The sequence below is a fragment of the Epinephelus lanceolatus genome, chromosome 22, assembly GCF_041903045.1.
Source record: "Epinephelus lanceolatus isolate andai-2023 chromosome 22, ASM4190304v1, whole genome shotgun sequence".
NCBI classification, from domain to species: Eukaryota; Metazoa; Chordata; class Actinopteri; order Perciformes; family Serranidae; genus Epinephelus; species Epinephelus lanceolatus.
This window is the reverse complement of record NC_135755.1, coordinates 26,277,657-26,293,814: the sequence shown is the minus strand read 5'-3', so window position 1 is coordinate 26,293,814 and position 16,158 is coordinate 26,277,657. Positions and strand designations below refer to the sequence as shown.

Sequence of the window (16,158 nt, the reverse complement as noted above, 5' to 3'; positions counted from 1 at the left end):
TCTGTCTTTTTAACCTGTTGTTGCTGCTGAGTCAGGTTGACATCCTGGATATATCCTTCAAACACAGACTGTATAGACCCATCTGTCTGCTTCTTTGTTTTTCAAAAAAATTGATAATATTTCTTTAGGAAGTGCCGTTAGCAACAGCATGGGCTACATCTGAAGCCACGCCAAGCATTATGCGCATCAGATCCGCTGTTTAAATTTTGTGCAACCAGCTTCTTACAGTTATACAATTATTCAAATCAAATCAACAGGTGTGCCAGTGAAGGATACATTTAAATCAGCACAGTGCCATTAAAAAATAAATAAATAAATCATCACTCAAATTATCTCTCTTCACTGTACGTTCCCACCAGCATTATTATCCAAAAAACAGGGTAACCAGGGCAACAACTGTGGGCATGATCTTCTTTTTAATGAGTCTGGCCAAATGTCGCCTGGAGCTCTGCATTTTTTAATTACAATACAGGTAGACGTGAGGCTGCAGTGACCAACATGATGTGATAGGTTGTTTAAATGTCATAGTGGTGTCCCCATAAAAAAATATTATATTTTAAACTCTGCACATCTGAGACAGGAATACACTTCCTGTGAGGTAACACGTGATTCCCAAATTGTTGGTGTTTCATGACGAGGAGAGCCCATGTGTTATATTGATGAAAGTAGCATATGTGACTTGGCTTTGATGTTATGCAGCGTAGTGTTTGACTTTGACCTTCACCACGGTTTTTACTTTTGCCTCAAGAGTCAGCCCAGATGTTTCTTAGACCAGTTTGCTGTCGTGAAAAAAAGCATTATATGAAATTTAAGGTGTGTGGGCAGATGGTACATCTGAAATGATGTAGGTCTTGTTTTCTTCCTTGACCTTAGGTTGTTGTTCTCACAGTAGTTTTGAGCACATAGGAGCAAAGGGGGTAGCACAATAGAGAGTGTTGGAGTCCAGATTAGTGTCAGTGAGGGGCCAGACATGACTTCAGGCTTGAATATGAAATAGCTGGGGTTTGTATTAGCATTCTCAATGCAAAGGCAAAAATAGAGTATGTGTATGTGTATCTAGATTGGTGAAAATATTGGAGGTATAAATGTTAATATATTATATGTTAGAGCATTATCTGATCTGTTGAACCACCTACATATTCTGATTGATTTTCAGCCAGCTGTTAACACAATCTTCACATTAGTTGGAGAGCTTGTGCCCACATGGAACAATATCCACATGCTGAGTAGCTCCAAACATGACTCTGTTTTCCATTCCCTGCTAGTTTAGAGTTGTAAAACTGGGTATACACAGAAGAAGTTAGGAGCAGTCTAGACAGTAACACCTGGTTGTTTTTAGTTTTTGTTGTTGTCCACCCCACCTACTCGTCTGATTTGCATAATGAAAAATGACACCCAGTCCGAGTGCAGACAGATTGTAGACAACGAGAATACATAAAATAGCAGGTGATGTGTTTTTCCCCTCCAAGATATCCAGACTGCATTTTATTGTCAGGTATAAATTCAGTCTATATTAAAGACATTTGGATATTGGATGACAACTTTGGCACTCCTCCTGAAGCAAACATTTGCATAATATAATGTTAGCATTACGGCACATTGCTTTTTCTTAATGTCAAACTTAGATTTCAAACAAACTTAAAAACTTTGAGCCAACAAGCCAGATGCCCTGCACCCAGAGTCAGAGTGTTAAAGGGTGGTGTTCTGCTGAGCCAACTTGTGTTTGCAGTCAAGCCAGCAGCCCAGGACGTCAATACTTACCCCACTATGTTGCTTTGGCAATCACCAGTAAGGCTGATTGCAACAAGCGATAATGACCAGCTGTGAGCAGAGTAGCAATAAAACAGACTTTCTGGTGATAAACGGAGAACTGTGAGAATAAAAGTTGAGATAGTCAGAACCCAATGTCATTTTTTTTGCTGGATAAAAAAAGTACAAAAGATTTCTTTTGCACCAGAATGAGGCAGTGACTTCTGATACGGAGCCTTCTGTGTGTGAGTTAAATTGTTCGCAATCATAGAGAGCGTGGGTGTGTGTGAACGAGAGCCCGTGCGAGCATTAATTCACATTTAGACGTGTTTACTTTCCCACTAAAACTAATACAGTACTCCAAGGTGTGTGTATGTGTGTGTGCTTGTGTTCTCCATCTGAAAAGCATTTGGGAGCAGACGCCACAATCATCTCTTGCAAGAAAGTGTGTGTTTTGCATGCTGTGCGCATAGCTCCGAGAGCTGTAGCCAAACGGTTGTTACAGGGCATCTAAATCAGGGAAGGGCCTCTGTCGAGTATTTGTGTGTGTGTGATATCACCAAGAGGCGGATGAAGGCAGAGTGAAAAATGCTGAAGAGATGCTGAGCAGTGGAAAGTGAAAGACCATTGTGTGTGGGCCTTCTCAGAGTGTGTGTGTTTCACATCATTAGTGGAAACATGGAGAAAGAATGAAGAGACTGTGTGTGCGTGTATGTGTATTAGTGTGCGCGGTAGCCACAGGCTTCCAGAGCAGCCTGATAATGAACACATTGATCTGGTACAGCAGAGAGGAAAAGGACAAACCTCCATGTATTAATGGTGTCTGTCTTCCCTCTCCATTATTTTTGAGTCTTTCATTAATAGCGGCTGTTTGCGTTATTTATCTTATTCCCTGTCTCAGCCTCTCCACATTTATTATTTAATTTAAACCTTTTGATTGCTTTTCTTCCTTATGCTCACTTTTTAAATTTGTTTACACGTATAAATTATAGATGAAGATGACATCAAACAGAAAAAAAGAGGGAAAATTCCAATCCTGCATAGGTGAAACGTCAAAAGGCCCAATTAAAAAAAACCTCTCCTCTAAAGAGAGTGATAACAAATATAAAGTAGAACTTCTTCCCCTTTCATTTTTACATTTTTTTGTAGTATTTTTTGAGCAACTCGTCAACCTTTGACCATGCCCTTGTGGCAGTGTGAATAGAGAGGATATTTGCAAATGATGAATATTTTCACTGATGAAAATCTCAAGTGGTAGATCCTAAACAGAATCTCCTTACAGCATAAAGTTACAAACGAAAAGAAAAAGTTTTGAGAGATGTGCGTATTGCCTTTCTTGCCAAACGTTAAATAAGAAGGTTGCTCCCTCTCTCATGTCTGAACGATGAATATAAAAGTCACTGCCAGTAGCTTGTTAGATAAGCTTAGCACAAAGTCTGAAAGTGGAGAAATGGAACATTCCCCTACTAGCACTTTTGTCTGGATTAAACAAACAATATATCATGTGTTAATGAATAATCTTAGAGGTGCTGGTGGGCAGATTTTATGACCTTTGGATGGAGCTCGTGTTCTTACTGCTAAACTAAACCTAACCAGCCTTGCCAGTAAAAGCTTTTGATTTGAAATATATATAGAAATGTATAATATGACAATATCCATATTTCATATGATTGCTTATATTTCTCAAGGGCATGGGAGGCAGCAGCATATATTGTAGTTATGTCGGCAGATACTAAAAATGGACATAAATAAGATGTCCACAGGTTTCTGAAGTCATATTGCAGTTATAGCATTGGGCAGGAATCCCGTCTCTGTTTTGGTCCACAGCCCAAGGCCTGGTAGTGCAGCATAGCTATGCCAGTCCCACAGGTCTCCTCTCTTTGTCCTTCCTGTAGCAGGAGGCTGAGGATACAGTGTCATTTTGTATGTGCTCGCCTGTACCTCAGAAAATGAAACCCGCTCTGCTCGCTAGGAGTGTGAAAGCCTGAAAAAAAGACCTACAGTTTTGTCTCTCAATTTCTCAATATAAATGCTGCTTTATTGGCTCTATACATTTGCAAAACGGAGGATGTCTTTCCTTCTATTACAATCTCTCTCTCTGGAAATATATTTTTTATATATATATATATATATATATATATATATGTATACTGCTGCCATCTCTCTGTTCTTTCTCTGTATTTCTAACCTATCTATCCTAATAAAGATGTTACAATTCTCACTGCATACATCCCTATTGGTATGACCAACATGCTCTTTATGCACCCACACTGAGCACATTGATCTCTCCGTAACATCTCCCTCCCTCTCAGTACTGGTAATAAGGTATGTGTTAGTGTGCTTTGTTTATTGCTCAACTCCCTCTTCGCAATTATGGGATTCCTGAGTGATTGTGCTGCAGCAATTATTTCAAGTCACTCTAGGTTTCACTGTCGGCTAAACACCCAAATTGTGGTTGTAAATTCTGTCCATCTGTGGGTTACGTTCTGTGTGTGCATTTAATGCAGTCTGTATGCTTACGCCCATGCATGTGTGTGACAGACCTATATATGGACTATATATGTACAGTACAGGCCAAAAGTTTGGACACACCTTCTCATTCAATGCGTTTTCTTTATTTTCATGACTATTTACATTGTAGATTCTCACTGAAGGCATCAAAACTATGAATGAACACATGTGGAGTTATGTACTTAACAAAAAAAGGTGAAATAACTGAAAACATGTTTTATATTCTAGTTTCTTCAAAATAGCCACCCTTTGCTCTGATTACTGCTTTGCACACTCTTGGCATTCTCTCCATGAGCTTCAAGAGGTAGTCACCTGAAATGGTTTCCACTTCACAGGTGTGCCTTATCAGGGTTAATTAGTGGAATTTCTTGCTTTATCAATGGGGTTGGGACCATCAGTTGTGTTGTGCAGAAGTCAGGTTAATACACAGCCGACAGCCCTATTGGACAACTGTTAAAATTCATATTATGGCAAGAACCAATCAGCTAACTAAAGAAAAACGAGTGGCCATCATTACTGTAAGAAATGAAGGTCAGTCAGTCCGGAAAATTGCAAAAACTTTAAATGTGTCCCCAAGTGGAGTCGCAAAAACCATCAAGCGCTACAACGAAACTGGCACACATGAGGACCGACCCAGGAAAGGAAGACCAAGAGTCACCTCTGCTTCTGAGGATAAGTTCATCCAAGTCACCAGCCTCAGAAATGGCAAGTTAACAGCAGCTCAGATCAGAGACCAGATGAATGCCACACAGAGTTCTAGCAGCAGACCCATCTCTAGAACAACTGTTAAGAGGAGACTGCGCGAATCAGGCCTTCATGGTCAAATAGCTGCTAGGAAACCACTGCTAAGGAGAGGCAACAAGCAGAAGAGATTTGTTTGGGCCAAGAAACACAAGGAATGGACATTAGACCAGTGGAAATCTGTGCTTTGGTCTGATGAGTCCAAATTTGAGATCTTTGGTTCCAACCGCCGTGTCTTTGTGAGACGCAGAAAAGGTGAACGGATGGATTCCACATGCCTGGTTCCCACTGTGAAGCATGGAGGAGGAGGTGTGATGGTGTGGGGGTGTTTTGCTGGTGACACTGTTGGGGATTTATTCAAAATTGAAGGCACACTGAAGCAGCATGGCTACCACAGCATCCTGCAGCGACATGCCATCCCATCCGGTTTGCGTTTAGTTGGACGATCATTTATTTTTCAACAGGACAATGACCCCAAACACACCTCCAGGCTGTGTAAGAGCTATTTGACCAAGAAGGAGAGTGATGGAGTGCTGCGGCAGATGACCTGGCCTCCACAGTCACCGGACCTGAACCCAATCGAGATGGTTTGGGGTGAGCTGGACCGCAGAGTGAAGGCAAAGGGGCCAACAAGTGCTAAACACCTCTGGGAACTCCTTCAAGACTGTTGGAAAACCATTTCAGGTGACTACCTCTTGAAGCTCATGGAGAGAATGCCAAGAGTGTGCAAAGCAGTAATCAGAGCAAAGGGTGGCTATTTTGAAGAAACTAGAATATAAAACATGTTTTCAGTTATTTCACCTTTTTTTGTTAAGTACATAACTCCACATGTGTTCATTCATAGTTTTGATGCCTTCAGTGAGAATCTACAATGTAAATAGTCATGAAAATAAAGAAAACGCATTGAATGAGAAGGTGTGTCCAAACTTTTGGCCTGTACTGTATATGTTTAGATAGTGAGGCGGATGTTGAATTGCAACGCTTAGAGGGAGCTGCTTTGTATCCAACACCCAGGATGTCCTTGGGGACTCGGCTCCTCTCTTGGTTCTGAGCTCTGGTTTTGTGTTTATGTGCATTTATAAATAAGAAGGATACTTAGATGCGAGGTCATGAGTGGCAGGGGTTTACTTCTTTTAAATGCCACTTAAGACTCCGACATTTTGGGTCATATGCAAAGACACTTTTAGCAAACTTTGAGAAATAATCTTTTCACTCAGTTTACATTGCTTCACTCCCTACCTTCCCTTGGGGACATTAAACAGCGATAAATACATCCAAAGCCGCTCCGAGACCATATTAGCATATCCTCCTTTCACCGAATCCCTCCAACTAACATTTCTGCTTTTCTTTCTACTAATCTCTCTCCCCCCCTTCCTTTTTTTCTGTCAATCTCCCTCCTCCTTTTACCCTCCTTTTCACTTCCTCCACCTCTTAGAACAATTCAAAGCAGTCCACATTGTTAAGATGGGTTTACAAGAGTGGAAAAAAGAGCAACAAATCTAGTAATGAAATTAACTCCGACAATTACATCTCTTTTCTCTCTCTTCTCTCTCATTCACTCTCCCTCCCTTTGTTAATTTAGAGAGCTTAATTGGCGTGATAATACTTTTGAGGCAAACAAACAACAACAAAATAGAAATGGAATGTAATTACTTTCAACAGTTGACTTTCTCCCTCTGCCCTTCGTGTGTTTGTTTGTCTATTAAAGCCGAGATTGTGTGGTGTTTAGCGTACTCTGTTATTTGATTTTTTTTCTTTTTTTTTTGTGATGCTACTTTTTATGTGTCGGTAAAATTTGTGGGCACTATCACAAATGCCCGTTCAACACCGAGTGCTAAAGCGAGGTGTTGTCTTCAAAAGAACTGCTCTCTTTTCTATCGAGTGATTGACTTGCTGAATAGGACTTGAGCTGAGCGACTGCTGTCTTGTCTCTCTATACATGTTTGTATTTTGTTTTTGTGTGTTTGTGCATGAGGTGATTTCACAAAGCCTTTGTGTAACATGCCCATTAACAAAGCCTCCCCCTCTGTTTATTCCTCTCTCTCCGTCTCTAGACCAACATCCCATTCCTCCAGAATGTTTTTAACAACCACCAGTTCCTCCACTCCACCGTGGACACCCAGTTCATCGACGAGAACCAGGAACTCTTCAACCTCAAACCCACTCAGAACAGAGCCCAGAAACTACTGCACTACCTGGGTCAGTGTATACACAGCTTACACACTCTAATACTGTGACTTTACAGCTGTGTTTCTGAGTTCAGTCTGTTGCTATTTCAAACTGTGACATTTAGTAAAAAACTCGGCCTATATACAGACAGCAGTGATTATAAGGTTAATAGCTCTGCAACCTCCTCTCTGTTATCATTTTGAGATTGTTGCTGCAGCTTCTACAGTCTTTCAGTGAGCTTTTAACCAGGAAGTAACACACTGTCTATAAGAGATGTGCTGACCATGCTAATTTCAGTGACCAGACCTCTAATGCAAAAAACTGATTTGTCAGTACAGGATTATGACATTCTGGCTTGAGTGGGAAAATGAAAGAGAGGGCTAACAGGGCCAAGTTAAACTTATAATGGATCCATTTACCCTGGAAATCTGGGAAATAATACACTGAACAAAATCATAAGCGCAACACTTTTTGCTTCCAATTCTCAAGTATGAGGCCTGACTTTTTCTATGTACACACAAGACTTATCTCTTGGGCTGGTCCCACAAAAAAAGGCCACCCTGAAATGAGTAGTTTGATCACACAACACCATGCCACAGATGTCACAAGTTTTGAGGCTCACTGATTGCAGAAATGTCTTCCAGTCATTTCCATGAATATGGCAGTACGTCCAACCGTCCTCACAACGATAATCACGACAAAGGAGAAATGCTCGCTAACACAGATTTTACCAAATTTGTGCACAAAATTCGAGAGAAGTAAGCCTTTTGTCTGCATAGAAAAATGTACTACATCCTTTATTTAAACTCGTGAACAATTGATGCGATTACGAAAGTGTTGCATTAATATTTTTGTAGAGTGTAGGGAGAAGATAAAAACCAGAGAGGGTGAAAGTGCTGAGCTGTTTTGCATATGACTCAAACTTCAAACCAGTGGTGTGTAACCTGAGGTTTAAACAATGGACAGAAAAAGAAAGGTGTCGCTGCTCTATGGTGTGTATGCCCAACACAAAGATGGGAAAAGTATTAGTTTTTAAGACTTAACGGTGAAAAATGGTCTGGAAAATGAAGGTTTCTTTAGACTCTTATGGGAATATTTTATCAAAGAGGTGAAGACCGACCTACATATAGATAGGAATGGTATAATTAAAACAACTGTGGATGTACAGTATAACCAGGATATATCATGGGTCATCTAAGCCTTCTGAGCTTTAGGGGAAGGCAGGGGAAGTTCAATACTATATATATATACAAGAAAACTGAAAGAATGAGATATTGTGTTACAGTATTAATTCACTTCCCTCAGTTCATCTTGAGGATTGGTGTGATTGATTGGTGTGCTGGTAGATATACTAAATATCTCTAACTCACAAATGTAGGACACAAAGGAGGAAAACCCTGCTCTATATAAACATGTGACCATAATCCTTACTAGCCTCAGGGCTGCTGTTTTATAACCCTCATTGATTTTTTTTTTTTTATCCTTTCCTTATTGTCTTTACTGTAATCTTGATATGTTACAGGACTGCATCTGACTGGTATTCTCTATTTTTACACTCCTCTCCAGGTCATGTGATGGTAAACGGACCAACCACACCCATCCCAGTCAAGGCTAAGCCTTCCTCCATAGACCCCGTCATCCCTACTGTCTCCATGGGTATGTCAAGCAAATGTAATAGTAAATCACAACGCATACAGTAATTCACATGGTACTATACATCATTATGCTAATCCAGTTACAACTGCTAAGTCACCTTCTTCATTCACTGACCAAAATAGGATTTTACACAAGCAGTTTGTGCAATGGAACTTCAGCAGTGCCATGATTTAAAACCCCGTGTCAACAAGACCAGCGACTGATGATTTAATACGATATTAAAACTATTTATATGCCTCTGAGCTGGCGATAGCCGTGGCTGGAGGCATTATGTTTTTGGGTTGTCCGTCTTGTGAACGCAATATCTCAAGAAGGCTTTGGGGGAATTTCTTCAAATTTGGCACAAACGTCCACTTGGACACAGAATGAAGGGTTAAAGTCAATCTGACCTTACAAAACTTGTCTCTTATTCAAGAATTCATGAGCGAATTATTACAGAATTTCACACAAATGTCTAATAGAATAAAATAATGAAGTGATGTTTTTTTTTTTCTTCTTAAGGTCAAAGGTTAGTTTCACTGTGGCATCACAATGTTCTGCAAAAACACTTACTCATATCTCAGGAACAGAAGGGGAGACATTTGCCCAGACACTGAATGATGACACTTATCTTGGGTGCCCACCTTGAAACTGTGTCGGTCATCTGTGCTGCCGGGGGGCGATGTGTGTGAAGCATCCATGTTTTCACAGACATGGATATGAACTCTAACTGCAACTCGATGAGTTTGTGGGGGCATACAGCCGCAAGGCAGACAGTGTTACTACAATAATGTCACAGTGCATGATCCTTATTGCATTTATTACATTTAGACTAATTTAGCAAGGCATTGCCATTGCAAGGGTTAGGTGTTTCATTTCCCCTGGGGCACCCATACTAAAAATGTAAACACTTGTGGCTCCGTAGGGCACTTTGGATAAAAGCACCCACCGAATGACAAATGGGCTGTCGAACAGTCCGATAGCTGTAGGCGGAAAGGCCTTCCTAAATGGCTCAGTTTAGCACTCAGGGAGCGAAAGGGTTTTGGCCCAGAGTGCTCTGCTGAGCTGTGAGTACAGCGGTGAGAGGATGCAGTTCATTGTTTGTGAAGGCAGAAGTTCTATGCTTCTCACCCTGCTCTGCACCAGCACCCCTGGAGTCTTGCAGGAAGGGCCAACAGCCAAGTTGGGCTCTGTCAGCTTGTTGAGCCACTTCAGTGTCTCTGGAGTCAAACTCTGTGGAGTTTTTTCCCCTCACAAAGGTTAAACTAAGGCTGGAATATAAAATGACTCATTTAAAAGTAATGATTAGATGTGCTCAGTTTTACAAGTATATATGTTTTTTTTAAAGCATTAAAATGTGTAGAAAAATTGGCTTATTTCACTTGATGTCACAGCCTGTCTCTGTGGCCGTTTTGCAGTGATTCATTTTTTTGTCCTTTCCCACGGCGCTCCCAGGTTTATTTTTTGTTCGGGGTGCAAACTGGCATGAATTTCTGCAGCTGCTCCTTTTGACAGCAACAAAATAGTCAGCTGTATCAATCTGACATGTTTATCAGCACCCTGTTCTGCCTCAGCGCATACACCAGCGTGCCCAGCTAATACAAATTTATAACAAAATAATGTGAATAATATGAATCATAATCAGGCATAACTAATCAAATCTGACATCTAAAAACCATGCACAGTGGAACGGAATGAAGTAGAATAGGATGGAATAATCTGCGGTGTTTGTGTACATCTGCATGCAAGCGAGTGAGCGAGCGCGTTTCTCTGTGCTTACCCACCACTTGTCTACTTATGCAAATCTTGTGTTGACAGCTATCATTGGCCGCCTCTCGTTATTGCAGCCAACACACATGCCTTTACTCTTGAAAATCACACACTTGTGCGCAAGCTGGCACTGGTGATGTACTGAGCAGGTACTCTATAGGCAGACACCCTTTGTGTACATACTCCCCCACTTACCTACTGTAAGCAGCTGATGAAGTAGTTGTATGCAGCACAGGCACACACAGAGGCATACCTAAAGCCTAGTAATGAGATTTGTAATGTGCTTATATCCTTTCTTTCATTCGACGGAGGGATTGAGAGAAGAGAGGGATTAGGCCTGTATTATCACACTCTGTGGAGGGAGGGACAGGGGCATGGAAGGAGAAAGGGGTTATGAAAGGAGAAGAGAGGGTTTGGGCAGTGTATAATCCCTATATGTGGAGAAAATGGTCATGTGGACATTATGGTAGGCAGGGAGATGTATAAGATATATGGGGAAAGAGGGAGTAGGAAGGACTATTTTTGTGCAACCACCCACAGAAAAGAGAAGTGGAAAGAACAGGATGAAATTGTCACATCTCAAAACATCACATCTAACGATAAGGAGAAGGAGGAATTACAAGAGAAAACTATTCTTGAGGAGTTCCCTCCACGCCGAGGAGGGAAGGGAGGAAAAGTGTTCCTCAAAGACAGGCCGAGGGTGTCCTGACAGAACCTGTTAAGTAGTGAAAGGCCATTATTTTCTAATTAGGATTTGTAGTTTAAAACGTTCCCTCTGAAGGCTGATTGCTGGTGCTTCATCGATGGTGTGGAAGTACACCTTGTTCCAATTATTGTCTGGATTTATTTAATGGAGGACATCTAGAGGTTAATCACCAGATGCCTCCAAGCTAGCTTTAGGAAGAATGACTAATAAAAATGACAGACTGCTTCCCTCCTCCCAGTTGTGCGTTCTATTTCCATTCTTAGGATTAAAGCAGACGGGTAGTTTGTAGCACAATATGCAAAATCTGTGCACAAATGGACTTAATGTCTTAATAATTTTCTGTTTCTGTCCTTATTTCCTTCCCTGCCTCTAGTTTTTGATGCTTTCATTAGCCATCTTCAAAAAGAAAGGGCTGTGTTTATTTATTTTTTGCTTTTGTTTAGCTCCAAAACTCATTTCCAGGTAGCTTAAAAGGAGTCATAAAGAGTCTTAAATTTGGCTTTCTGAAACCTCAAGATACTCTGGATTTGTGTGCTGCAAGGTAACCTTTATTTTCTTCTTTGTTCTTAAAACATTTCTTACGGTTTGTTTGCTTCACACCTCCCGTACAACTGTGTAGAGGAAAACAAATTCTGTTCTTGAACTTGCACTGCCAGTCAAAAGTTTTTAGCAGGCTGTGTTTTAACGGTTATGGTAAAAAGCAAACTATAACTAAATGCAAATTTGATGTAGATGTCTTGTTGCAGTTTGAGAAAATAACGTCTTTTGTGAATTCAGAATTATGCATCTTTTCTAGCAGACAGGCTGTACATTTGTCTCACAAGTCATACCAACATGTCTACTTGCTTTTAACATGTAGTACAGGTGTAATTGATTGGCTGCTCCAGCACACCTTGCTTAAATAAAGCACTGATTAGATGTCACACCAGGATCTGCCAATTAAAAGGTTCCTGAACACAAAGATACAAGACATTCAGCAGTCTTATCGGGTGCCAGATGCCAGCTCAGGACAGCGACAAGGCAAGCTGTTATTACTCTAAGATTGTCTCCTACACAAATAGCAAATGAAGAAGTACCTCTGAGCACTGTAGCTCGCTCTGTCTAGTCATATTAGCTCAAGTCATGGAGCTGGAGGAGAAGAGTGTGAAGAGAGGTCTAGACAGGTGAAGAAAGTCAAGGGAAGAGGTATGAAATGACACCAGCCTGGGAGAAAAAGGAGTGAAGTGAGGGCAAAGGAGCTTGGCAGTGGGTGTGAGGCGTTTTCAATGCAAAGGGAAGTGTTTGTTTGTGTAAGTGGGTCAATTGTCAAGCACAGCAACCACTTGGGACTTGTATGTCTTTACTACTTTTTGTTTCGGCAGTGTATGATTCGGCACACGCACAAACACACACACAAATCCGCTCACACACTTACTTCCTTGAGGAGAGTGTCACATGCATAGGCTATTGTTTAGTCACTGTAGTCCCAGCACAGATGTCCTTATTTCCTCCCTGTTGTGTCGAGGCATATGTGTCAAACTGTGGTAAAAACATAGAAAGCGAGTTTGTGAGACTGTGTGAGTATGAGAAATGAAGGGAGGACTTCCAGTATAAATCACTTGTCTGTGTGTGTAGGTGTATGGGGTGTTCCCCAGTCCGCCGTATTACACACACATCTAGATAAGTTCAAAGCTTCTGTATCTATTTGCTACGGAAGTGTGATTTTTACAGAGCTCATCTAGCCTGTGTGTGTGTGTTTTCCATTTTGTGTGTTCACGTGTGTAGACTAATGTATCCACATCAGTGTGTGTGTGTTTAAGTGTGGAGTTCATTTTGCTCATGCTGGCTGTAGAGACAATTATGGCAGAGATCATTTGTTTTCAGAGATGAGGTGCAACAATAAAAGGTCAAGAGCGAATATTCAGCTGCACAGAAAGGAAGTGAGATGGAGCAGAAGAGAGAGAGGGACATAGGGTTGGAGGACAACTAAGCATGCAGATAGCATCTCATTAACTAATCTAATTGATTGATGATTGTGCACACGGCAGCAAAAATAGATCCCACTTCCACTTCCAATATTTGAATGCCTCTGGTTGCGCTCGTATTTAATTGCCAGGCATGGAGAGGAAAGAGCAATGAGGAGAGAGAGAAAGATTAGGATAAAGGGTTGCTTATAGTAGTGCTCATAGGGCAAGGTCTCTCTCCGGAATGTTTAACTTGTTCGTTTTGATGACTATTTAGCTTTTTAAACTGGAAATGTCAGCATTTATCTTGGGGATTCCACAGCAATTGTTTTTATTCCTCCTCGCAGAGGCTTTTAGCAGTGACAGTACATTTTGATACTTGTGACATCCAATGCCAACATATACAACAGTCTTTATCCTGGGTTCCTCAGAGGAGCGGATTATATGAGGTTTTTTGAAACTTTCTTAAATGGATGTTGCTCCACGTGGTTTACCCATTTCTAGTTCATCTGCGAGCTTTCATTACTCTTGTCTTATTTTTAGCCGAGCCAGTGGCATGGTTCCATGGATGGCATCATCGATCCACCACTTGGGTCCAGACTGAAATAGCTATGGGATGGATTGCTGTGAAATTATGAAATTATGCAGTGACATTCTTGGTCTCCGGGGGATAAATCATACTGAGTTTGGTTATCCTGACATTTTATCTAGTGCCAGCAGCAGGTCAAAGGTTTTGGTTTTAAGTGAAATGTCTCTGCAGTTATTGGATGGATTGCCCTGAATTTTGGTGCAGACAATTGTGCGAACTTTAATAACTTTGGTGATCTCAAATGTTATTTGTGCAGTTATCTGGTTTATGACCAAGTACCTGCAAAACTTATGACATTTTCATGTTTAGTACTGATTAGCAGCTGTTAGCATGTCATCACTGTGACCATGTTAGCATCCTGATGGTAGAATTTTACTCAGAGTACAGCCTCATAGAGCCACGAGCATGGCTGTAGACTCTTATGCCCAGTTCAGACCAAAGATTTGCACCGAGACGAGTTGAAACAACAATAGACAACTATTTGCAATGTGCCGTTCTGCAACATTCTAAAAACCTGCGAGTTCACACCAATGCAACTAGATGAGGTGCATCATCTCTATGCAACAACTCTCTGTACTTCTTTTGTGTTTTCCAGCTTTTCAGGGTTATTCTGTGGCTGAATGTAATTTGTAGCCCCTTAAAATATGAATGAGTGAGATGCTGCAGTTGCATTTGTAGTATTGATGAAATGGCGAAAACAAACAAAATGAGCATCAGATGGGCTGTATTCACTATAAAAATGTCACAATAATGTAATTCACCAGCGCCAATCAATTATGTAATGACAATATGTTCGGGGGGGGGGGGGGGGGGCATAAGCACATACAGCGAGCAACAGCCGTGACCCACCATCCGACATCGGCACACCGTGAGGATGGAAACGGAGGTCTCAGCAAGGACGAAGCAAGCAAACAGGCTTACTGCAGTCATTTTGGCTTGACCAACGGCCTTCACTACAAACCACTTGGCTGTTGAAATCGGTGACATGCTATACGTTCTAAAACCAGTTGCCGGTGATTTGACCAGCTGAGCTGCAGGTGACACCATCAGCAGACTTAAGTAGAGCCCAGACTGGCCAGTTCACACCTCTGCAACTTTTCTCTGCAACATTCTAGAACGGTTTTGTCTCGTTGTGAATGGTCTGAACTGGGCTTTATGCTGCATTTCAAAACCCATACTTTTTCTTTTTACGATCAGCACGTACTGCAAGTGCCCTCACAACGTACGTGCTGTTGCATGGCGATGGCATAAAATCAGCACATACTACATTGTCATAACATTGCACCTTGAACTTTTACCCTCTTGCTCATATTTGTTGTAGTCTGTAGTGTAAAATTTTAAGTAAAAAGGAAAAGTATGCGATTTGAAAGGCAGTAGATCTTAATGGTATCACTTAACATTACCTTGAAGATACAACAAAACATGTCTTGATTTGTACTCCATGAGGCTGGGGATGTCATGTCTGCTGGATGTGCAGATATGGTTGATGTAGAGTTTTAAGACTAACGTGTTACATAGAAATATAAAAAAAACATATGAATTTGTCAAAGAACATGGATTAAAAAGGGCAAAATATATGATTTCAATGTAATCCATCAGGAGCTGCCTCCACACTTTTGAAAATAGAATATAAACCTATGCTATGTTCAAATTCACGACATCATGACAGCTCTGTGATTGCTGGTATAATTTTGGGACCTAAAAACAGGGTCACAGGCCTGATAAGGCTGAGAAATTAGAGATGCATGGAAAGTGCAATGGCAGCCATCCTGGAACTGGTTTGCCTTTAGATGGCAACCATACGGGTACCAAGCTCAGTCACTTGGATCTCTTGTTTCACTAAACAGTAGCTGCTTGCTTTATATAGCAAATCATGAACATATGAGTCACTGTCAGCAGGAGAAATCCATTTTTACAAATCGGTGGGTGGTGTGTCTAATAAGCTGACTGCCGGGCTTTAAATTCCTGTGTTTTTTTTCTAGTTGATCTACTTGAGCTGAGGGCGATTGGAGCAGCAATGAGAGGAGGCCACATCCACCTCATTAGCACAAGTTATGACAAGACCGGACTTGTTAGCAGCACAACTTAAGAGGAAACACTGTGTAAATAACTTCAGTTTACCTGCTCGGCTGGCGTCTTGTTAAATTGGTGCTACTCATTTATCTTGCCAGACACTTAAGCAGTGTCTGAAGTCAGTACACTCACACTTAAATTGGATAAATAAAGGGCTACTCGAATATCTTGTCCACTTCTTTGAAAAATATAGAAGCTCCCTTTTTTTTAGGACAAGGCTGTAATTTCAGATCTCTGGTTTATTGGAACTACATTTACACTATTTTTGTTTT

At 41.0% G+C, this 16,158-nt stretch overlaps 1 protein-coding gene across 1 annotated transcript in view; it reads left to right on the top strand.

Moving 5' to 3' along the window:
- Positions 1–16,158, top strand: part of pcxb (pyruvate carboxylase b) — a 359,457-nt gene that overhangs the window by 268,201 nt on the left and 75,098 nt on the right. The window contains exons 13-14 of the mRNA XM_033609134.2: positions 7,056–7,200; positions 8,737–8,826. Coding sequence (XP_033465025.1) covers positions 7,056–7,200; positions 8,737–8,826 — 235 coding nt within the window. The remainder of the gene's footprint in view (positions 1–7,055; positions 7,201–8,736; positions 8,827–16,158) is intronic.